Raw genomic sequence first — 24627 nt, forward strand, 5'->3', positions numbered from 1 at the left:
AGCCTCTTTGTAACTCTGTTGAGTAGCCCAGGCGTGGTTTTTTCAATCTGTGTAAGTGTTCGCCCTGCAAGTGTTAGAAATCTGTGTGCTCAATTGTTTTTTCAAGGTCTGCCGAATCCATCATTGAAGATATTTATCATGGAAGAAGTCAGCCCTATGGTTCTGAACTGCTACACGAATTTCTTAAATTATTACCGGAAGCAGAGGAGGTAAAGAATGGTTTTACATGGAACTTATTTTTTGTAGAGTTCTGCTGACTGGGATTCCAACATGAAGTTCTGTAAAAGAGGAATCTCAACACCTTCCTGAGGCTAGGGAAGAGGGAACCACTGAGTGCAAATGTTTAATCTTTGTTTGACTTGTGGTATTGAGGTCACAATATAGTCATTCCCTTCAAGTAATTTCACCTGCTTTTAAGGAGGTGACATCTTTTGTTTTTATGAGATCCCTTTGTTCCATAAACAGCAAGACCTGGAGCCTTCCTGTGTGCAGATAACTGCTCTAGGGAGTTAGAAAATTCAGAACTGAAGTGTATTCTAAGCAAACAAATTTCACTTCTTTGGCACCTGCCTATTGCCTTCCCATTGCAGTTTCTGTGAGTTGAATATTGGTAGCCCTGTGCTACTGCCTTTTTGCCTTCTGGTTCACTGCCTGCTTGGTTCATCTGGCTCTGTTCCTGGGCCTGGTGACTGGGTTTCAGTAGGGCAGAAAGGCAGCTCCAGCGTTCAGCACCCATGGAATTTGCTAACATGGCTTAGTGCTCAAAGGAGACGTGTTAGAAGGCACAGAATTACCAGCAGTACCCTCTCAATGTTCCTGTGATCACCACATGACCAACATCCATCTCCCCTCCTAGTCCCAAACTTCAGGTCTATTCACATGATTAAAGAGGTGAAGCTTCATCAACTGACTTGGGAGCCGTGCTTAATGATGTACAGTTCCTTGCCTGCTCCCTGTTGGCACTGACCCATTTGTAGGTACTTGAGAGAAGTGTAAACCACAAACCTGACCAAATTAGCATTAGGATTGCTTGGGTGCTTCACATCAAAGTGAGTGGCTGAAATTTGGGAAATGGCTAAGTTAAGGTCCACGTACAGATCAACCTCAACTCTCATGCTTTACCACTTCAAGGTCATACTGTCAGAGCACTTTGTTTCCTCTGGGCAGCAGCAAATCGGATCCAGTCATCAGTAGAACATGTTGCAGTCTTTTGCTCTCAATTTTATGACCCTAAATTGAGCTGCCTTTGCAGACAATCTTGTAAAAATTATGTTAAAAATTGTAACAATTGTTGTTGTGTTAGGTTAGTGTACTTGATTAATGTATCTCTTAGAGTTGGGAGGATATCAACAAGTTGAAATGTAATCAATCAAAAAAAAAATAGGTGACAGTAGTTCTGGGACCTCAAAACCATTCCCTCTTCTCTCTTTGTTTGCATTTTAGTACATATTCCATTATATAAACAGAATTTATCTCCTTCCTCTGAAAGTCAGACAGAGGAGAACAGTGGAGTACTAACTTGAAAGAGAGTGACTCCTAGTTAACTTTGTATATAGTCAGACAATTAGACTGAAAGAAAAGTACTTTTTCTTTTTTTCCTCTTTCTGGCTTAGATCTTGGTTGTTATTTTATGACAAGTAGGAAATCTTTCACCTAATGTAGTCTATGTGATATAAATGTTGTCATTCAGCTAGAATTGTAATGTAAGTTGTGGAATTTTATCAGTTTTGTCTGCAGTGTTCAACTAGGTGCATTAGCTATCCAATAGGTGCTGCTAAGAGTGAAAAAATATCTTTGTTTATTTATTTGACGACAGGCCTGTCACTCAAGATAGTGGAGCCAGAGGATTTAAGAAGTGCTTTTAAGGAGTCACTTGAGAATTTAATAGAAGATATTCTATGATACAGGAGGGTATTAGAAGTAAAGGGGCATTAGACATGAGATTTGTTGCTATTCCCAAGGGAAGGCTGGAAAGAGGCTGCTTTCCAGTGTGCAGGTGTTTGTGTGTATTTAATTAATTGCTTTCATCAGAAACAGGAAAGACTCTGTTACTCTTCTCATAATTGTCAAACTGTTTTGGGTTTTTCCCCTTGAGAGGTGGATGGGTGGTGGCAGGCAAGACAGGGAGAAAATCCTGAATGTAAGGGCCTGATGCTTCTGCTGGTATGGAAAAATGTTTCCATGCCTTCATGTCATCGTCTTTGGTGTGGTCTAAGGGTAAATGGGTCCAGTAACTCATTTACTACAGTAGCTTCTGAAATTTTAGTGTAGGCAGTTAAAAATGTGTTCTTTTTAGGAGCCTCAGAGCTTTTTTTTTTTAAACATTTTTTTCTCTAAATGTATGTTCATTTTTCTTCTGCTATATCCTCTTTCTTTTTCTTAGTTCATAGTTTAGTTTAATGTAGTTTTTCTTAGTTTTGCCTCCTAGACTGAATCCCTGTCTCCTAGAATAGTGATTCACCATTTGCTAAGGGAAAGGCATCAGAAGCTTACAGCCCCACATACAAATAATCCAGAACCACTAGAGACACCAGGTGAAGTGGTGTTATTTGTTCTGCTGTTCCCTCTTCTGTTTAATACTCCCTAATTCCTTCTTTGTCATATCCCATGAGATGGCTTTAGCAAGCTGCCATCACATTGGCCTGTCCTTGCACAGTGTTGCACCCATCCTCAGCAGGGATTCCCTGGGATTGCCCTTCCCATACTTCTCCTAAGGACCTGCTTTGTTGTAAGAGTTGAGAATTGCTCTGAGCAGAGACTTGAGCACTCAGGTCCTGAAAGGTTAGCAGCTATTCAGTCACCAGGGCAGACTGTCCTGCTGCAGCCATGGGTGGGCTTCTGCTCTTCCTCTTTCTGTGCTTTTCCCAGGTATTTGCAGATCCATTTCCCTCTATGCACAGGCTTCTTGCAAGCTGCAGTGAGGGCCAAGTGCCTTCTGTAGGCTCTGCCCTGGTCACTTTGAGATGTCTTCTGCTTTTTCTTTTCTATTTTACCTACATAGATCCTTAGTCTGTAGAAGTGAAAGGAGGGAGGGGAGTGCCTTTCCTCCTCATAGCTGTAGAAAGGGCAACTCTGGACTATTTTGTTTCTTCTTTTTTACCAAGAAGCTTAAGTTTACAGTTTACCTGGTGTGAATAAGCACCAGCTTTGTACTCCAATTGTACCTTATCTAGAAGTGTTGTGGTATCCAGTCACATTACCTGAATGTGCTCCATGTCTCCTGTTTGACTTTTGTGACATATTTCAGATCGTTTCAGTTCATTGTATCTCAAGCACCTGTTGGTATTCCAGCTTTTTGACAAAGGAGGCTAGATCCTTGGGCTAACAAATACATTTAACATCAGTTGTCTTTAAAATTATTCTATTTGCACTGTTGTAATGTGGCAACTCTGTTTGCATGCAGTCAGTACTACTAATTTTCTAGCTGTTTTCTATGAAAAATCCCAGCAGCTATCAATGTTGTGGAGATTTTTGCATGTAAATGGCAAATACAGGCTCCTCACTGAATATTTTTCTCAAACTATTAAGGCTATTAGTTAATAAGACTATTATTGAAATATTGGCACTGCTGTGAAGTCTTTCCTACAATTTAAAAAGTTTGGGTATTTTCAAATGTTTATTTTGAAAAACTTTACAAATCCTTGAAGCTGGCCATGATGGAGCTTGCTGCAAGGCACCACTCAGTGTTTTGTCCAGGGCTGGTCTGGGTGTGTGGCCTGGCCACTATACAGTGGTTAGAAAAAAGGCCAAGCAAAGTTATAAAAATTCTCAATACGTTAACAACTAGGATAAGATCACTGGTTTTGTTAAAGCCTTCTTAGAAGTCCTGCTGTTTGTACCATACTGTGCTAAGCAGTTTTGTAAGGAGAAAGAAACACCTCTTTGGAATCTCCTCTGCTTCCTCCCTTTTTTCAGTTTGTTTTTTTCCTGGGAACCTTGACTGAAGCAGTGGTCTTCTCTGCTATAGCTCTTCTGAAAAGATTCCTGGTTGTTTCTGAATGATACCCTGTTGGAATGGCTGACAGCTTTTATTTACTGGCATCCTGACTAGAGCAGAGAGAAGCTTTTAGCTGCTTTTATGTGCATATTACTGCACTCTCCAACAGGCCCAGACTGGCAAAAGTTGAGAAAGTCCAGTGTTTAATGAGCTAGAATAGCCAGTATTTGTACTTTAAATACATACAGAAGGGAGCATATCACACTGGTAATCAGCTCACCCACACACATGCACTCCCAGGTTATCCACACAGTGTCTTAACTTCCTTTATAATGTCTCAAGCCTGTCCTTTGCTCTTGTACTCTGATTTCAAACCCTGGCTGTCTGTCACCTGCTTTATGGGAACTGTTTCTGTCAGCTCTACCCTTTTCAAACCATGTCTGTAGTTAAATGTCCCCTCCTTTCCTCAGCCAGGGCTTTATAGGGTTGACCATCCTTCAGAGCATACATCTCCTTTTCCTTTTTTCCCCCTTTATGGTTGCCTGCAGGTTTTTCTCCCTTTCTTTTTATCATTTGCTGGTAGTGGTTTGCCACTGCCCCAGCTTGTGCCACATCGTGCCTCACTGTACAAAAAAATGTTTATTCCTCTTCAAAGATCCTGCATAAGATCGTGCAAGGTGCCTGTTTTAATGCCTTAAAATAAAATCCCACTAGAAGTGCTGCTGGTAGGTTAAAAGTTACCAAGAACTTGAATACAGTAGCTTTCGTGTCTGCCAGGTATAATGACATACTTGCAATGGGCATCTCTACTGCAATTGTTCACAAATCAAATCAAAGATCAGGCTTTCTATGTTTCATAACTGTTCTTAAAATTAAGCAAATTATATATGTGAGAACCTTGTATATCTAAAATCAGATTGAGTGTGCATGGGCATGCATGGACAGTGCAAATGCATATTCCATATACAAATATAATGAAAAATTAAATTAGTAGCTCGGCACCCAATTTGAGTAATACAGAAGTGAGCATACAATGTAATTATGAACTCTTGCATATACACATTACACTGCCATATCTCAGTACATGGCTGCCTACTCTTGTGGAAAAGTTTTGTTGTGCTTCAAGAGAGGAGGTCAAGGCCAGAACTGATAGGGTTATTCATTATGATTTTATAATAAGCTGCATTTTTAGCTCTCTTGTGTTCTGAAGCCATCTGCTGTATCTGTTAACACGATTAATAGTGAGCATTGTTGTCAAGCCCCATGGTTTCTTTGCAGCTCCTGGCTGCAGTTGGTATTTGAATTTGACCCCCACTTCTGGGAGCCATCACAGAATCTGTTTTCTTCCAGAATACTTGGACAACATGGCAGCAGAGAGTAGAAGCAGTTCCATGGGATTTTGAATAGTCTCCCTTGGAATGTGTAACGACAGACATCCAAAATGTGTTCCAGTAATTTTTTAGCTTTGGCATTCAGAAGCTGTTTATTTTGGTTTATTGGCAGTATTAATAAAGTCAAATAACTTTTTTTTTCTCTTCATGGTGAGAATTTTTAAATTATGAAATTCTTAATAAAAAAGAGAACACAGAATAATTGCTGTCCTATCTTTACCTTACATATTTCCCAGACTATTTACTATTTTAAGGCCAAGTTAACAGGTGATTTAGTCTTCTATGTGAAAAACTTCAGACATGTATGGAGAACCAGGCTGTGTTTGCTGAATTCTGGGGTGAAAAGGACCTTGTAACTCTGTCGTGTTCCTGTTTTGTCTGCTTGTGGAATGGGTCACTGTTCTCCACCATCCTTGGGTTTTGGGCTTCTTGCGTGAGCTGCCTTGATGCTTCTTACAAAGGTAGCTTGGGATATCTGAGGAGAAGACAGTGGAGGTTAAGGTGGTTGATGTAGTCTGGGACAAGTGGGGTGATGAGCACACCTTTGTTTCAAGTCTGATTTCAGACTTTCTTCTGGGCTGACCATTGCCCAAAGCTTTTTGCATGGTGACATTCACACCCCATCCTACCCACCAGAAAGCAGCATTGTCAATGTCTTCTGTTGTGCATGTTTAGGAATGTTCCTCCTCTGAATTAATTCTGTGATTTAGTACTCACTCATATGACTCCAGGTGTTTTTGCTAGTAGGATAGAAGAGGATTTCATCCAGTGCATGTAAAACTAAAATTCCACATAGAAAACATTGATTTCTACTTACTGTTGAAAGTGTATTTAAATATAGTACTGGTGGCATGAACAAGTTAATATTCCTGTCTCAGGATCTCTTGTTGTTCACTTTTTGTGCATTTAAGTCTTCAAATTGCATCTTCCTATAATTTACTTGTGGCTTCTATGATCTGATTTTGGTGAGGTGGTGTGGGTTTTCTTGGTGGGCTGCTTTTCTGTCTTTCCTCCCTCTCTCCCATATCGGAATGCCTGTATCCTTTTCAGGCAAACACTGATATTTGCAAGATAGTAAAATGAGGTTGGAGAATTTGCAGATTTTTTTTTTAAGGTTGCAGTCCACTAGTTTTGGAAAGCTAGGTTAAAAAACACCTTTAAAGACTGGGATAGTATACTATCTCTCACTCCCCACTTAATGATGTAGAAAAAGTGTTTATTTTGGGTTTGTTTCTTGCTCATTTAACACCTTAAAATTATCAGGAATGTCAAGTCTGGTCTTTCCTGTTTTTTTGTTGGCAGACTTCTTAAATTACTCAGTAAATTAGGAGTTTTCTCAGGCCTAAAAAAAATGGGTATGCTGTTTATCTTTAGAAGGGGAGCTGCTGTCTGAGTGTCTTTAGTTAAATGAGGGGTGGGGGGTGGTGTTAGGAAATGAAGCTAGATAGCCTGAATAAAAATTGCTCTCTGATAAGAGGTCTGTTTCTTGGTCATAAATTTTTGTTAAGTTTTTTCCCCTGTTCATTTGTTTGTTGATGAGGTTTTCAATTTGAAAAGAAATTATTTTCTATTCTGTGTTTAATTTTTATTTTTAACTTTCCTAATGTATTTGCAACATTTCTATTTTTTCTGGTGTGGAAAAAAATGGGAATAAAGCAGAAAAAAGCTGTTCAAAGAATCCTTTCCTTCAGTTAGTTCAGAACCCTGATTTAGCATAGCATATTTGTCTGCCACTACAGATCAGCTACTTTTTTACTGTCAAAGCAGAAAAGTAACTGAAGTGAATAATTTGTAGGCTGATTCTTTAACAGAACCTGTGGATGTCTTGCTAAGTCATGGCAGTGGGGTAACTGTTGAGGCCCTGATGTAGTGTCCTTCTCTCCAATAGCTGAATATTCTTTCTAAAACTAAAGACCGTCTGTGTAGATGTGGTTGTGAATGGGCTTTAAGTGTGATGTTGCACACAGGAAGGATGATGGGCTGGTGTGTAAATCAGTGGAAACATGCAGCTGCTGCTGGGTGAGAACTTGTTAGTTGAATGAAGAAATAGTCTAATTGAGGTGAGCTCTGCTTTTGGACACAGTTGCTGTGTTGGAAGATGTGGAAGAAATTCCAGTTACGCTTAAACATATGTGCATGTATTTTTCAGTTCTTCTATATAAACAAATAGTGAGCATGTGGGTGGATCAGTGGCTTCCAGATCATGCAAATATATGGATTTTGGTGGAGCTGGGAAGGAAGATCGACAAAATTAATGCAGGGTATTTCCTTTGCATGTAAATGGTGTCCTCAGAGTACTGAGAGTACTGACAACAAATTACTTAAAATGCAAGATTGCATTTATCTTTAAAATATTTCATATTAATGAAAAAAAAATACAAACTCAAGATCATGAAGTTTACCCCTTAAGAGCAGTTTAGGGGAAATGGTTGAAGCAAGTATCTTGAAAAAGCCCTGTCACTTAAAGTTTAGTTGCATTGTGCCTATAAGATCTAGGCAGTCCTATGCTGGATATTCTGAACACAGTTATGCTATGCCCAAGTGCACATCACACTTGTTGAAGAGTTGAGGGTCATTTTTCAGATCATCATCAGTATCCTAAACATAGTGATGAAAGCAATCATTGATCAGAAATCAAAATCAGCAATCAGAATGGTGGCATCCTGGTTTCTGCTGCAGGACTGTGTAGCTCGTTTTCTGGGAGAAGAGTGATGCTATTTTTTAAAATTTTTTTGTTGTGGTTGGGGTGTGTGCAAATTACAGGATCTTGGGACAGTGAAGCCATTCAGTTGCTGGGTGGATTTTCCAATGCCTTCGTTTAAATTTACTGCTTTTCAAGGTGTTGCCTTCCAAAGTCAGGTTAATCTTGATCTTTCATGAAATTCTTTGCTAGTGTTTTTTTCTCTTTTCTAGGTAAAGAAATTAAAAGCCTTTGATGGAGATGTATCAAAACTGTCTCAAGCTGATTCCTTCATGTACTTACTAATCCAGGTGCCAAAGTAAGGAGATAGTTGGTTTGTTCTGTTGATGATAAGTGTTCTTTTTTGGCTGTCAGTTCTAAACCTGTTCGTGTACTCCAGCTATGCTCTTAGGATTGAAGCCATGGTGTTGGAGAGGGAGTTCTCACCCTCCTGTGCTTCTCTACAGGATGACATGAAAATTATAAGACGGGCAACAAAAGGTAATTAAATATGTTGGGACATGCCTAATACTCTTGTTTTTGTTAGCATGTTAATTAGTCTGCATTACGAAGACCAGAGCTTGAATTTCAGGTACCTTGGCTATTAAAAGGAAGCTAACTCCCCTCTGACAAATGCCATCAGGGTGTGTCTGGTGGATCTTTGCTTCCAAAATCAAAAATCTGGAGACTTTGGGTACACTAGCAGCAAATTCATGTTCAAAGCCTAAAAATAATATATCCTAAACTGACAGAAGTAAAAGTGTCTGTGACCAAATTAGGATGTAATCTTTTGAGTACATATTGCTCATTTCTGCACTGCAATCCCTCTGATGGAATGTGGTTGTTACACCTCTCTGCTTATTCTTTCAGTGATCCATAGAAAAAAATTACTATTTTCTAAATTTCTCTATAGGCCACTTCCTTTTGAGGCGGCAGTATTGATAGGTTAAAATCTTTATTGTAAAGAATACCTTTGCTATTCCTTGGTTTTCTGTTTTTGTTCTCTGTTTCTCTACATACCTGTTCTGCTCTGTACACTTCTCAAGTTTTGAACTGCTGCAGATGGCTATTTGTTGGGTAATGTAGTGTCTTCTACTCTGCAGGAAAAATAGTTGATTTCCTGGCTCCAGTTAAACATTAAGACTGACCCTTTACAGTATCTTGAGTGCCTCTTTGTCCTGTTCCTCAATATGAAATTCATATTTCATGTTGGAAATTTTTTGACAGACTGCTAGATCATTGCTTAGATTGCTTGTAGTGGTATAAAATGGTGCACTAATTAAAATATTCAGTTATGGGCACTGTTGATTAGAATAGTCCTTTTAAGTGAAAGCAAAGGGAGAAAAAGCATTTTCCCACCAGGAAAAGTGTGCAGTACTTAGGATTAGGTCTGAGTTTGGCCTTTTATTAGAATCTCTTTTAAATCATTGTTCTTTGTGTTTTGAGCAACAGACATCTGTGAGAGAATATGTTATGTATAAAAGTAGCCACACCTTTATGTCCTTCGTGTCCTTCACCCAAGACATATGTAAACTGGTGAATTAATTCCCTCCCTAGAGGAGACACTTTGGTCTGCAGCTCCTGCATCAGGCCAGTCACACAAATCACTGACTGGGCCTTCCCTGTGTTCAGTCCACTTTGTCATGTGCTCTTCTCCTTTTGGTCTTTTCACTTCAGGGTTTGTTGATAGCCTGAAGTTGTTTAGGAATTGCGTCTCCTTTTCTATTGCTGTCTCCTAGGTTTCTTTCCTGTAATTAAACGGAGAGAATATTTAATGCTGATAATCACTAAGGGTTAGGATGGTCTAAACAGCCTGGTGGATTCTCATCTAGCCTGCAGATGGATGGATGTCACAGTGACACAGAGCGGGCTCTTACTGTGTGAAGCCTTTAGGAGTTGCCTTCTCCTCATGGCCTTGTGAAATTTGCTATTCTCTTATTTATTCTCTCCTCTCTCTTCATCCTTGTGTCCTCACCTTGGATCAGTCTTGTTAGATCAAAGGTTATTTAACTATTTCTATGTTTTTAGGTTGCCAGTATTGAAATACAAAAGTGTAAGGGCTATGGGCTTCCAAAATGATTCATTACTGTATTGTGTTGAGCAGCTGAATGCAGGATAAATTATAGAATGTGGACTTGGAATCAAAATAGTTTTTAAAAGTATTTACGCTACAATCAAAAGGATTCCACCTTTTATTTTCTTCATTAGTATAAAATATAGTACCTCACATTGCAACCAGCTCGTAGTGATTTTCTTGCCGTATGGGTAATTGCAAATTTGGAGTTGCTTGATTTGCTGTGCCACATTTATTAACTCTTTACAGTTTTGAATTTCCACATTCTATTTCTAAGGCAATCCCTCTGGTGCACATACACTGTTTTTTGTACATGTGTTGTTTTTTGCTCATATGTGGCTGGGTGAACAGGTGTATGAATTCAGATAGAACGCTACTGTGCATTTTGCAGAGAAATGAACATACATACATACAAACCAGGCTTGTGTGATGGGAAAACTTTAAAAGGCTGTTTTATTTCATGTGACTCCTTGTCACACTAAATATAACTTCGTGCTAAATCATCTTTGATATGACAAGTAAAACAAATGCTGCTCGGAGTTGATGATCATACAGAAATAAAATGATGATTCATAGTGGGAGTGGGATAAGCAAGGAAAATTTAAACATTGCCTGTTATCTTTTCAGGCCTTATGGCCAAATCTCCTAAAAAAAGAGTAGGTTTTCAAAAGCCCAATCCTGGCAGATGGCAAATGGATCCTGCAGGGTGAAGAACACTTGCCTCACGTTGGAATAATTAGTAGGTGGTGAGGATACTTAACCACTTGCATGCAACACTTTGCACATTGCAGGATTAGGCCCCAAATGTTTCCTTAGCTGCTGGAGGTTGCCTTGGAAATACTACGCTTGCTAAGTTAAAAGTCTGAAAATACACTTGAGGTTTGTCAGTTGTGCTTGTGAATTGGAATTATATAGTACTATTGTATTTCCCATGACCTCTTCAGTTTATTGGAGTTTCTTGTCAAATTAAAAAAAAAAAAAAAAGGCTTGAGATGAAGAGGAGCTTGGTAACTGACTATATTTCTAAGCAAACAATTGTTAGACAGCAATTTCCTTGTTCCTTACAGAACTAATGACTTGTGAGGAGCTGCATTCCATATTGCACTTGGTCCTTCAGGCTGGGAATATTATGAATGCGGTAAGTGACATCCCAAAGGGAGATGGCTGGTGGGCTGTGCTTCCTTGTTAGTGCTGCAGTGCTCTGATGTCGTGCCTCAGCCTCTCACTTGCTCTTCTACAAATTGTTTCTTTTTAGGGAGGTTATGCTGGCAATGCTGTTGGATTCAAGCTGTCGTCGCTGCTCAAGCTGGCAGACACGAAAGCAAACAAACCTGGGATGAGTCTGCTGCATTTTGTTGCTCTGGTATAGAAAATCTATTTTGCTGGTATAAGCAAATTCTAGAAATATAGGTCCATTGATTGATAGACAGTATAAGGGGCCACGTGCCTCCAAAAAAAACAACTGTCTCACAGCTTTGATCTAATCTTCACTTTTTTTCTCCTGCCACAAAATTCACCAAAAATTACCTCTACCCGGTCATCCTATTGGGAACCCCATGGAAAGCTCAAGTTTTTATATCATGTAGAAACTTACCTTCATCAAACTTCTTCACTGTAGATTTTCTCTTATTGTCCCAAATTCTTACACTGTGGAAGTGGTTTATTTTGATAAAAATTCTCTCAATCTTCCCATTGAATCTTTTGAGCAGCCTTCTTGATAGCTTTTTCTTCCTCCCTCAATGACTGATGTGTGTTTTTTAAAGCTGCTGCAGACACTTTCAAGCTATTTTTCCTTCCTTTCAAACTTTTTGATTTTAAAAGGGAGAGAATTTAAATGCATCTATTTGATTTTGGTTATCTGTGTACAAACTGGCTTAAGAGATTTAATAGGGTATAAATTGATGTTTGTGCAGGAACATCGTATCTGCTCAAACAATGGAATCAGTAAATTGTTCTTTCCCTGACATCCCTTATTAATACATCTGCCTTGTGTTCACTGGCAGAAGCAACTATTATTTTACACTGCAAAATGGAGGCTGTTGTTTAAAATCTCCACTTCTGATCTCTGCCTTTCTTTAAGGGATGTCCTCCACTCAATTGTGTTGGGATTGAATGGGAAGAAAAACAGTGCGGGAGAGAAACCTTTAAGTGCCCTCCCAGAAGCTTTAGAACTGCCAGACTTAGGGATTTTGGCATGGTGGTGGAATGTTAATGGATTGTGTGTTTTGGTTTTGTTCTGTTTGTTTCAGGAAGCCCAAAAGAAAGATGCTGCTCTTCTCAACTTTTCAGAAAAAATTAGGAGTGTTCATGATGCCGCCAGGTGAGTTAAAAGAAAACTGAAAACTTATGGTTAGAGTGAAATGGGAATTCAGGAAAGTCTTGGCACAAAAACAGATCTTTACAAATGTTTACTGTAGCTTTGAGGTCTTCATTTCCATTTACTAGCAGAAGTATGCCTGCAATGTGCCTTCAGGTATGAGGTTTTTTAATTACATGATCTCCATAGGTTTTTGGTAATTCTGTCTCTGTCAAATACATGTGCCTGTTCATTACTTTCAAGGGATTGAGCTAAAAGCATGGTACTCTTTTTCCTTAAACCAATTTCCATCAGTTTCTGAGCAGGCTACAATACTTTTCCAAATCTGGTACGAGGGGCAGGTGCTGGCTCTGGCTTCACTTAGATGCTTTTTGAGGTTTCATTTGCTGTCTTGGTTGGAAAATCTGAAGGGTTTGTGGCTCTGCATTTTTTCAGCTTAAAGCTTGAAGCTGCATAGCTTTAAACTGAAGCTGATTCATACCTCAGTAACTGTGCTTGCTTTAGTGAGACAGTGTGATCTAAATCTGAGACCTGGAAGCTAGCAATGCTGAAGTCCTGTTCCCAGTTTTGCTAGTTCCTTACTCTTAAGCTTAGGGCAATCTATTTACATTCTTTTCCCAGCTGCAAAATGGATCCAGTTTCTTAGATCTGATGGAGGGTTAAGTAATGTCTGCAAAAGACTGAAATCTTCTGAGGAAAGGAGTGGCCATGGAGTTAATCAGAAAATTTTTGAGCGACCACCTGTGTGGCTCTCTGCCATCCAACCCACACACCTTTTTGGCAGTTTGCCATGTGGCCTGCTGGGGAATGTAGCTTTCCTCAGCATCCAAGCCCCCTGGCAAACAGGAGAGAAACAGGCAGAGTCCCAAATTCGGTGATATTTATTTTCTAACCACTTTGTTCTTTGATCACATTTGTTAACACTGAAAACCTTCTGTTGTAACTCATGCTGAAGTCTATTCAGGGAGTGCACTTTGTACATGAAAATGAAACAAAATTAAATATGTACCTCACCACTGGGCATGAGGAAGGTCTTTAGAGAGAATTGTCATGTACAAGTTGCTCATAAATCCACCCAGCTAGAGCATGTTAAAACAACTACCATTACGTTCTTTATTTTTTGTTGTCTTTCCGTCTTTACTTGTAGGTCATCCTCTTCCTTCTCCACAGGCAGAAAAATGTAGCCTGTATTTTTTACTGCTTTTCTTAGTTGCAAAACCACCATGTTTTCCCAAAACAGGGAACTAAACTTTGCAGATGAAGTACACAGAGAAAAACCAGCATACACGATATTAATTTGTGTGTGTACTGACAAAGTTACACATGTGTCAGCATCTGCTGCCATGTGCATTTCAGTCAGGCTGCCACAGGTTCTTCAGTTTTAGTGTTTGAAAGTCATGCTGAGACAACCTTAGGAGGAGCATGTGTACAGTTGTTAGTTCTTATCACTTGGCTAACTATACTGCTTCAACTCCTAGGCAAAGTTTAGTTCTCTTGTGAAGGAAATGCCGTAGGTTTAGAAGCATTTACCCTCAGAAGTGACTGGGAGGTTTAGGTTGGAGCTCCTGTTGTATGGAATGTGGGTCCCCCAGGAGAGCACTTAGATCACATCAGATCAGAGGTCTTTCCTATGAGCTTCAGCTTCTGAGTTCCCTTTTCACAGCAGCAGTTTCACTGCTGGTGTTTAGTAGAAGGATGAAATATTGTAACTGCGGGGTTGAGACTGTGTGGGTTGCATTGCTGTGACTGCTTAGAAGAGTGTGATGTGCAATTTCACGATGCCAGATGCTGCTGCCAAAATCAGAGTCCTGGCTGATGGTCTCTTGTGGCCCCCTTTTTGTGGTAGCTCCTGTGCTCAAACAGTCATGGTCAATTGGACCAAGCAAAGGATCCATCTGGAACAAATTGGGTTTTTCCTTTTCCTAGGTTAATTTTCAGTTCACAGAGATGGCTGGCCATCTTGAAAATGAATGCTAGGCACCAGGAGAGAAAAGGAACACCTGGACAGAGGCAGGGCAGCAGTAACCTTTTTAAGGTTAGGTGGGTAGGACTGGCTGGAGTTAATCATGAAACCACACCCCATGGGAATCTTTTCAGGTTGCAAATAAGAAGAAATGTGCTTATCTCTCTCCTAATTTTCAGTGTCTACTCTGGAAAGATTTCCTGAACAGGCAGGTCTTGTTTGATAGCCTGTTTGCACCTCATGTAAAGCATCCACTTTTGCAGTTGTGGCTAACCTGTGGGCCACTCCTTCTCTCTTGATAAACGTTCTCTGTACCTGCTGTTTTTAGGTTATCCATTGATAGTGTAGAAGCAGAGCTGCACTCGCTGTCTGTCAAGACAAGATCTGTTAAAGACAGCATCCGACGAGACCCAAAACTCTTTCACCAGATGGAAAGCTTTCTCCAGGTTTGTAGGATATCTGTGTTAATGTGTTACTGTTGCCTGAATACAGCAGCATACCTCAGCTGAAAGTAATTTGTGTGGACCTGTCAATAAACAGAAGCACTGTTTTAATATGCCTAGCCTGTCAGTTGTACAAAGGTGTTCCAGCCTCCTGCTGTTTGTCAAGTTAGATTGTTGGAAGGGCAGTGTTTTTACAGGGAGGGATATTGAGTGTACATTGCCCAAGACTTGTTAGACAAGCGTGTTTAGTGCGTGCAAAGTTACTGATGAAGATCAGTAGTTAAAATATAAGGCAATTTGAAGTGGTCTCTGGTTTTGTTCTTTGCAGCTGCCCAAAATATAATGTCTGCATGTTATGTTATTCTGGAGCACATCAGTTGTAGCTGAGGGTCTGCTGAGGGATGTATCTTGATGGCTGGGTGACTGAAGAGGTATTGCTGGAAGCTGGAAGGTTAAGGGACTCTTTTCTCTACTAATTTACCCTTAACACAGAGTCTCTTATTCAGAGCCATACAATTATGTCCATGTGGGCTCTCCTTTTTTTTTTATTTTATTGAGTACTGCAGTGACTTTACAGGCCTGGATGTATATAGCACTTAACCTTGGAAGCAGAGTTCTTGGTATTTTCTGAGTATGTGGTGATGCCTCGAGAAATACATATTCTACTTCAATTAAATTATTTTTTCTGTTTCACACTACAGGTAATTATTAAAAGTAAGAAGGCAGGTGTTGATCTGGAACTTAACCCACCCTGATTTTCAACTTGCAAATGTAGTTAATAGTCCCTGTCGTTTTTCAGGAGATGAAAAGCTGATGAAGAAAGGGGCAGGTTAAGATTGAAATACCTGTCCTCATTCACTCTGAATTGTTGGCTTTTATCCATTGCACCCAGACTCTTTAATGTTATGTTTTAACATGTTTGGGATTTTTAAAAATTTAATAGGTGGTTTTATGTAACACTACAACCTTGTTTAGGCCACATTCCAAAAGAAATGTTGGGGAAAAAATGATTTTACAAATGCATACCTTGCATAAACACTTCCGGATTTTGTTTCTAAATTACAGGTGATAACCAAGCTGATCTAAAAGTCAGCTTTGATTATTTCACCCTTGTGAATGAATTCCTGAAATATGTGGGAGGAACTATTTTTTGATGTATGCTTTTATCGGTTGTCCAGTTTATCTTCAGGTTTTATTGCGGGCTTTTTTCCCCCCTTTTTTCTTTTTTTTCTTAAGACTTGCAAGTCATATTTGTTCCTATCCTAGTGGCATAATTTTCCAAGTAATTCCTGAAAGCAGGTTTGGATTAAGTGGTCACCAATGCCTCCAGCTGCATTTTCCCACCCCAGTGCTACATTATGAAAAATATTTAGGTGGTTATGAGTTAGAGAAGAGATTCGTCTGAAAAATTAACTTTTTCTTCTCAGGTCACTTTGAGCTATGGGTGGTGTCAGATGGGGGATTGTGCAAGAATAGAAGGGGATAGCTGGTGATGCAGATAGAGGAGATAGGGCACCTGATCAAAGTGTTTTAAGGAGTTCTGCTGCTCAAAGTCTAATCACAGCCTTATTCTCTTCCTCCTGAATCTTCTTCCACTAAACTACTCCCATCCTGTCTGTATTGCTCTATACTTATGATTCAATGTGCTACTTTAGGGGACCATTTTCTGGATGTCTTAAAATGTATGTGTTTTCAGTGGTTCCTTACCTTTCAAGTATGAAGATCTTTTTTTTTTGTGGTCTAGGGTCACCTTAGGAAGGAATTGATTTTGTGGTGTATATCCATGATCAGTTAATGTGTGTTTTTGGAAAAGTGGGGAAGAGGAATTAATCCTTCGTGCTTAGTTGAAGGTTGAAGGGGACATGGGAAAATAAGGAATGAGGAGCTTTTAAGGAGCTTCCAAGAGGTCTGTCAGTGTTCTAGAACAGTCTTTGATTTTACTCATCTAAAACTTTAGGCAGTAAGTTTGTTCAAGGGCTTTTGAGCTTTTTCCTGGTTTCCATCCTAGTCACTAGAATGTACATTTTGATTGATCCATTTTTCCTGACCTTCTTTAGTCAGTTTGCTGAAATGGCATGTGTCCTTTTGTTAGTACGAGATCTCCACCAAAATTTTAATTTCCTGGGCTTTGTAACAGCTTCTAGCTTGGAACATGAATTTCATAAGTTCCTAATATATGCATGACCTGTTGTGACTTTAATTTTTCTGTCTGGTTCATGTGTGTGTGCTACAGTTTGCTGTAAGGCATCTAAAGGAGCTTGAACACCAGAAACGAGAACTGCAAAAGGAGGGAAATGCTCTCATTGACTTTTTCTGTGAAGACAAAGAAACGATGAAGTTGGATGAATGTTTCCAGATATTTAGGGACTTCTGCATAAGATTCAACACATCTGTTAAGGTAAGAGTGCTGAATGAGATTCTCACACTTTTGAAATGTGTATGGCTCACATGAATTAAGTTGGTTTTTCTGCTTAAGGAGCATTTTGTATCTTGAGTATTTGATCTATTTGCTCAAATGGCTACAGAAAACTGCACTCCTGGAAGCATTCCTTGCCAGAAGCCAGGTGGGAATGGCCATTGTGAGCAGCCCTGCTGCTCTGCATCTTCTGTTTCAGGCAGGCAAGACCACTGGGATGATACGTCAGGGTTGTTCCTTGGCCTGCTTGTAAGTGGGCACCTCCCTTCTGTATTGGTGAGGAGGGTGGTGACTGCTAAGCTGAGCTGTGAGACAGATTGCACAGATTTCCTGACTATGGGTCACTGTTCAGGTGTTGGCCTGGTAGTGTTGGATCATTGGAAAGGCCTTGAGGTGTTGCATGCCATTCCTTGGATGTACCTGCCTGAATCCCCACTAGCTCAGGTTCTCCACTGCCTTCCTTTACATGGCTAGAGGCACTTCACCAAGTAAAGGGCTGTGTATTCTACTTTGTCCTTTCAAAGGATTTTTTGGGTGAAAACATGAAACAGGCCTATGGCAGCAAGATACCTTATCCCCAGTGTGAGCATTCATTTGGTGAGTATGGAATTGGTCCTAAATAATTCAGGAAATGTACTAGGACGGAGGAGCAGTATTGGTGTTGGTTAGTTTTGGTTCAGCAAAGTCTGTCTATTGTTACAGGTATTTCTTAGGTCTTTATAAATAGAATTAATTAGTCGGATCAGTGCCCTTTTGCAGTCTGCATTTGGCAGCACTTTGGATAAAAGCTTTGGTTCAGAAAGAAGAGAACAGAGTCGATTTGGAGCGAGCTGACAGGAGGTTCAGCTCATGTGCCTGTTGTACCATTGGTTTTCCTACCCTTTACCACCCAGGGCAGCACGTAGTTACAGGAAGGTGAACATTGCACAAATGTCTAAAACCAAATGGTGATGGCTGTTGCAGTCAGTGTAGTAAGAGGTGACATCATCCAGATATGTTCAAATATTGGGGATAGAGGATTTCATTCATAGTCACATATTGCAAGTGGTGGATGGATAGCTATGACTTTTGAGGTCCCCTCTTTGTAGTAAGCAGCTACACTCTTAAAAATGGCAAATTAGACTCTTGCTTGCAAATTTTGAGATTTGCTTGCTAACTGTGGATTGACCATTGTTCCTACAACATTTACAGAAAAATTTAGAATAAAAATGGCAGTTGTGACAAAAGAATGTGATGTTTAGACAGTATGTCCAACAGTCTAAAAAGATGGCTTGTTCCGCCATGTGCACATGTTTCAAATGCTTAAACAGTTTTTGCAATTTTTTGGCATGTCTAACTATGTGCTTAAAATAGGTTTTTCATCTGAATAAAATCTCCTAAAACGTGTTCTGGGTGAGGTTAAAATACTCTTTTTGAAATATGGAATATAGTATTAGTATCTGCAACTATTTTTAACCCTTTCTCTTGACAATGGTATATTTGAAGTTGAACTTTAGCATTTGGCAAGAATTCATTCTGTAATTCCATACCTGTGAAAGAAAGCTTCCTGCCAAACATTTTTCCTGAAATGCAAGTTTTTCTTTTTCCTTTCTTAGATGTTCAGGTTTCTTAGGTCTCTAATGCATCCTATCTTTCAGAGCCCAATGTAGTCTCAAATCCGCTTTAAGAGGTGTAGATTAATCCATTCATCCCAAAGCATTAGGCTTTTGTTTACTGAAAGCTTTCAGGTGACTTTTCCTAGTGGTGCAGCTCTTCTGTTGTCACAACAATGGGAAGATTAAACTACACAAAGCGTTAGACAAATAAAGGTGTGATTTTTTTAAACAGTGTGTCATTGATTAGACCAGATTTAACAACATGCTGGAAAGTCATGTAATTTTTGAGTCCTCTGTCAAGACTAGCCTCTTTCTTTTGCTACAGCTGTGCTGGCTGCAGCAAGCCAAGTTCTTCATTTCAGAAGGTAACCCAGAAAGTTCAACCAAAGGTGCAGTTAGATTAAATCTGAAGCCTAGAGGTAACAGTTAAAATGCTGATATTCACAGTAAATCACTGCTAATTATTTTAGTAAAAAGGTGTTTACTGTGTTGTCTTTCAAACTCAAACTACCTCTTCTATGGCTTCCTGAACCAAAATCCCTCAGTTGAGCTGCCAAAATTTTCATCCTACAGTGGGCAATCTCTGTATTACAGTTGGCAGTTTTTGAAACCGACAGTGATTATGAGATCCAAAATTGAAGTGACACCTTGATTGATGGTCTTTGAGTGGTGTCAGTTGATGTCTAACTATTGCGAGGCATTGTGTTAACTTTTCTGTATGCTTTCATATGCAGTTAAGCAATGCCTTTTCACAAAATTTCCAGTCTGTAATAGTAGAGGAAAGTATCACTGTGCAGAAATTGGTCTTGCTGAGGAGCAATTGCAGTTCTAGTAAGGTCGGTTGGAAAATAATGCGTTGGCTGTGTGCTGGTCAGACAAGTTTGTCTTAAAATACGGATGTAAAGATTAGATAGAGGTTTACTCAGCTGGTAAGACTTCCACCTTTAAACTTAGTGAGGACTTGGTGCTCTCCATCTTACATCTGGAGCTCTTTGGCTCCCCAAAGAGAGGTTGGGCACTGGAACAGGCTGCCCAGGGAAGAGGTCATGGCGCCAAGCCTGACAGAATAATTCAAGTGTTTGGACGATGCTCTCAGGCACATAGTGTGACTCTTGGGGATGGTCCTCTCCAGGGCCAGGGGTTGAATTCAGTGATCCCTGTGGTCCCTTCCAACTCAGCATATTCCATAATTCTAAGATATCTGCTTGGGTTTGATGGGTCAATTTGTTGGTCTTTGCAAGGTCTGGTGCATTTTTTTTGTGTACACTTACCAGATGGATGTGTCATCCCATTAGTTATGCAGGGAGCTGCTCTCCATAGGGTTAATGGTTGCAGGCTGTGGTTGCCATGGTGATTTGATGTGTGTGTATGTGTTGGAGGTTGGGAGTGGGTGATAGCAGTAGGAGCTAACTTCAATGGGAAGAAATAAAGGGAGAGAGGAAGGAGTGTGTCTTGTTCTTATGCATAGGACACTGTCCTCTGAGACATGTATTTGTGATTTTCCTCCTTCAGGAGAATAGGGAACGAGAGATCCAGGAACTCCATAGTCTGCAAAGGCGAAAGGAGCTGGAGGAGAAGCGCCGATCCTGGGCAGCTGGAGAGCTTGGGAGCTTTGGGCGGAGCAGCAGTGAAAATGATGTAGAGATGTTGGCTAAAAACGGACTCGGAGAATTTCTTCCCTTCTTGCAGCAGAGGCCTCAAAGCCCTTTGTACAGAAACACAAATTCCAGACGCTCTCGACTTTCTTTGGGGATGACTGCAGACAGGGAGTTGCAGAGTTTCCTGGAAATCTCCAAAGACGAGGATCCAAACAAGTTTAACAGCCTTCCCCGTGCAAACACCCGACAAGCAAAACCTAACGTAGCCTGGACGGAATCCAAAGAAACAAGAGATCTCAACTTAAATACCTTGCACTTACACCAACAGTCTGAAATGGAAGTGAGAAGTGGTGGCCCCGTGCAGGTGCCTCCAGCTCAGCCCAGTCACCTCAGCGGCTCAGGTGGTCCTGGTGCCCATTACTCACAGAGGAGCACCGACTACAACTTGCACACTTCCAACGTGTCCTGTGAGGAGTCCACAGATATAAATGCTCTGGCCCTTGCAATTGAGGAGCGTGAACTTGTTAAAGGGTTACGTAAGTTTGATATTCAAGGAGCAAAGCCTGCAGAAGATGCACCTTTAATATATTTAGAGGATGCTGGCGGGACAGACCTGGAGACTCTGGATGATCTGAGCTTCCATTCCCTGAGCACTGCCGATGATGAGCTGCCTCCAGCTTGCAGGAGTTCCAGAGAGGCCCGTGACCATCAAGCCAAGGCAGTGGGTTGCAAGAATGAAGCTTTAGAGCCCAGCAGCAGCAGCCCTATGTCTGTGGATACAAGTGTTTCAGGAAGTAGGGAAGATGGGCCAGTGTGCTACATGTCAGATACCACGACTGATTGTTCTTTGACATTGGACTCTGAAGAGGGAAACGATTTTAAATTGGCAGGCAACGAAATAAGAAGTGAGGCTGGCAAAGCGTGCTCTTCTGGCAATGATGCTCAACACAAGGCTAGATCTTTCTTCTCAAACTTGAATTCCACCTCTGACAAGGACCTGTCTCTTCACACTTCTGCCAATAAGGATGATACTGATAGCAAGCACACCCTTCCTAAAGAAAAACCCATAAAAAATAAAGATCTAGTAGGACCAAAGACAAACTCTCTAAAAGATCGATCTCCAAGCTCCACAAAATCCAGTGGCACTCGCCCTAGCCACACAGCTCCTTCCAGACCTGTCAGAACTTTGAATGCCTCTGAGAATGAAAGTATGAGGAAAGTGGTGCCTATTTCTCGGTCAAGCAGGGCACCCAGCAGTGTGAAAAAGCCAGAAGCCAAGCCAGCCCTTCGTGAAAGCAGTACAGTGGAGAGTCGGCTGTCTCATCGCAGCTCTGTCCGAGGCACAACAGACACGCTGCCAAGAAGTCCCTACAGGCACAGCATGTCACTAGAAGAGCCAAAGTTACGAAGGGGCACTGTCACCTCAAGCAGTGCTCATTTCGAGAGGGACAGAGTCGCTCTCAAGAAGCCAGTCTCTAAACCCATTAGGAGTAATGTCAAATCAAAGACAGATGAAACAAAGATGTGTCGCTCCAGTGTGAAACCCCAGACCCCTGCAGATGACACCAAGGTTGCCACAGTCAGTATTCCCAAAGCACCACCTGCTGTCCCAAACTTTGCAAGGAATACAGTGGCCTCTTCTTCAAAGCGTGCAAAAGTGGATCTATCCAGCTCATCCAGACCTCCACCCATCACAAGGTCTGTGTCCCAAAGGCTGCCTAAAGTGAAGCCAGCAGCGACCTCTGATGATCCAAATCCAAAGGAGAACAGTGTGAGTACTTTAAAGAGAGCAAATAGTGCCAGAGTGGTTGGAAGAAGCATTCTGCAGGGAGAAGCTGTCAGCACGAAAGCAGAGCCTGCACCAAAGGAACAGGGAACAGTGGAAAAGGCATCTCTTAAACTGAAGGATGCAAACAGAACCACAATTGGTAAAATCCTGAAGCCATTATTGAAATAAGGGAGAGGGGTTTTTTAACTTTGGAATGTGAACTCTTGTCCAAGCACTGGATGTCTGTGTAGTGAAATTCCTTAAAACACTAACCTTGCCAATACATGGCATCATGTGCTTATTGAAGAACGGCACACTATTGGAAAAGGGCAAGTAGCTGTGTTCTGGTCTAAATCCTTTTTTATGAATTTGAATGTATTTAAAGCTACTGTGATGGAATGTGAGCAGAACAGCAAATCTTCGCATTTGTGATAAAAAAAGTTACCAAAAGCCAAAAAGTTTTAAGAATTTTTAACTACGAGATGAAACACTTTGTGACAGAAAACGTGGATTAAGGCCAGTTTTTTTGTGTATATAAGTTTCTTCCTAGGACTCAAGCCCTTGTGCTTGTTGGTTTCTTATTTGATGTCAAAATGAATCCTGTGGAACAGTACTGAAATGAACTTAGGTGATTGTGCTTTCCATTGCTTTCAGTTTCTTGGATTCGGGAGCTCTTTTTGCCTGTTGCAAAGTCCATTGCTGGCAATTGGACAGACTGGGAACTGCTGGCCAAAAAACTGTAAAACAAGACGTTTGCTGTTTATGGCTGTCTTTAACCTCCCTGAAGAATTTATAGCATGTTTTATGAATGTGTATGTGTGTCTGGGGAAGGCTTTCTGCTGGGCAGGAGGCTTGTTCTCCAAGAATGCATTGTCTTGCATGCACAAGTGGATATGGCTGGTGCTGCATTGGATAGCACAGCTGGAGGCTGTGCCTGTTGGAAGGGCCATTGGCATGACGACTACTCCTGACTTGTTTTGATCTCAAGCAAACTTGCCAGCTTTTGGTCATACAGAAGTGCCATATATTTATGATACATATCAGGATGTTTGCAGTTCAGCTCTTGAAGGCTGCAATGTAGTGCCGAGCACTTTCTTACCATTCCATGTTTCCACTGGTTTGTATACTACCAAACTACTTGAATGTTGCAATGGCTCTGATTGAGCCATTAGTTTCCCTGCCTCCTCCTCCTCCTCCACTCCTTCTCCTTGTCAACAAGAATATTTAGCATGAAACACAGAGCTTACGCATGACAATGTTTTTGTAGAGTTCTTTGGTTGCTTCAAATGTGGTTTTTAATGTTTAAAGACTCTAAAGGAATTCAACTAGCATTTGATAAGCTTTTTGCAAATTAAAACCATCCCTTTTTACCTGCAGATACAAATTTTAACTTCTGTCAGACTAAGATACGGAGAATGAGGGAAAACTCATTCAGCATGCTGTGCATCTTCCCAAGAGAAATGTATTTAGGTGGGGAAAGTGCTGTTCTCCTGAGCATTTTATTTAAAGAATTGCCTTTTATTCACTTACAAATGAAGCCTCATTTAAGAATAAAATAAAAACAAAAGGGAAATCTCTTTGGACAAGTGGCATTGACATACTAGTGCTAGATCTGTTTGTCTGCTCTATCCCTCCGTGCTGGGAGAGTGTAATTCATTGAGAATGAGGTCACATGCTTCTCACGGGCTGGTATCAGGGACAGCTAACTCTGAGGTTTGAATCTGGCAAGGGGCCTTTGGCTCCTCCCACATACCAGCCAATCTTGATGCAGACATCATACCCAAACACCATAAAGTATTGCACAGGGCCTCTTGTTTGAGTCTGTCCCACGGGAAGAATTTATAGAGCCCACTTTTCTGCAAGGGAAAATATTTTGCTTTTTGGATAAGCTTTTTGGATACTGCCTCCATTGTGGGTTAGATACAAAAGCATCTCCCTTCTTACTTGTATCTGTGTGGATGTATGCACATCTGCAAGAGCAGATGATTGACATTTTTCCTTTTTTTTTTTAAAGAAAGCAACAAATTTTATTGGTAGCAAGCCTGAAAAATAATTTAAATGTGTTTGGAACATGTAAATAAATTTCTATAATTTCTTTTCTGTGTAAAAGAAACCCAACTGTATTTAATGGAACATTTATACATTTCGGAGTAACTCGCTAGTTTAATAAAGTTCCCATTTACTGGGTATGAGGTTTGTACTTTCTCCTTCCTATTTCACTCTTGGCTTTGGTCCTGGAGATCTCAAACAACTGAGTCTGGGTGGGTGACTGTGGGAAGGACTCTACAGCAGAAATCATGGTGTTTGAAATCCTTGGTTTTTGTATTGAGACAAGCAGTTGAACTGCAGTTTCTGAACATTTCTGGGCTGGGACTTCCTGCACAGGTTTGGGTACAACATAGAAGGCATTAGATGGTAGATGCAGCACTTCGTGTACACACTGTA

General features: G+C 40.6%; 1 protein-coding gene across 2 annotated transcripts in view; it reads left to right on the forward strand.

Moving 5' to 3' along the window:
- Window positions 1-24369, forward strand: part of FHDC1 (FH2 domain containing 1) — a 36661-nt gene extending 12292 nt beyond the window's left edge. For both annotated transcript variants that reach the window (XM_059844393.1, XM_059844392.1), the window contains exons 4-12: window positions 107-209; window positions 8242-8327; window positions 8409-8509; window positions 11150-11220; window positions 11338-11445; window positions 12332-12402; window positions 14691-14808; window positions 17039-17203; window positions 20329-24369. In XM_059844393.1, the coding sequence (XP_059700376.1) occupies window positions 107-209; window positions 8242-8327; window positions 8409-8509; window positions 11150-11220; window positions 11338-11445; window positions 12332-12402; window positions 14691-14808; window positions 17039-17203; window positions 20329-22371 (2866 nt within the window). In that variant the 3' untranslated portion in view covers window positions 22372-24369. The remainder of the gene's footprint in view (window positions 1-106; window positions 210-8241; window positions 8328-8408; window positions 8510-11149; window positions 11221-11337; window positions 11446-12331; window positions 12403-14690; window positions 14809-17038; window positions 17204-20328) is intronic.
- The last annotated feature ends 258 nt before the right edge of the window (window positions 24370-24627 follow it).

The sequence above is a fragment of the Haemorhous mexicanus genome, chromosome 4, assembly GCF_027477595.1.
Source record: "Haemorhous mexicanus isolate bHaeMex1 chromosome 4, bHaeMex1.pri, whole genome shotgun sequence".
Lineage (NCBI taxonomy): Eukaryota > Metazoa > Chordata > Aves > Passeriformes > Fringillidae > Haemorhous > Haemorhous mexicanus.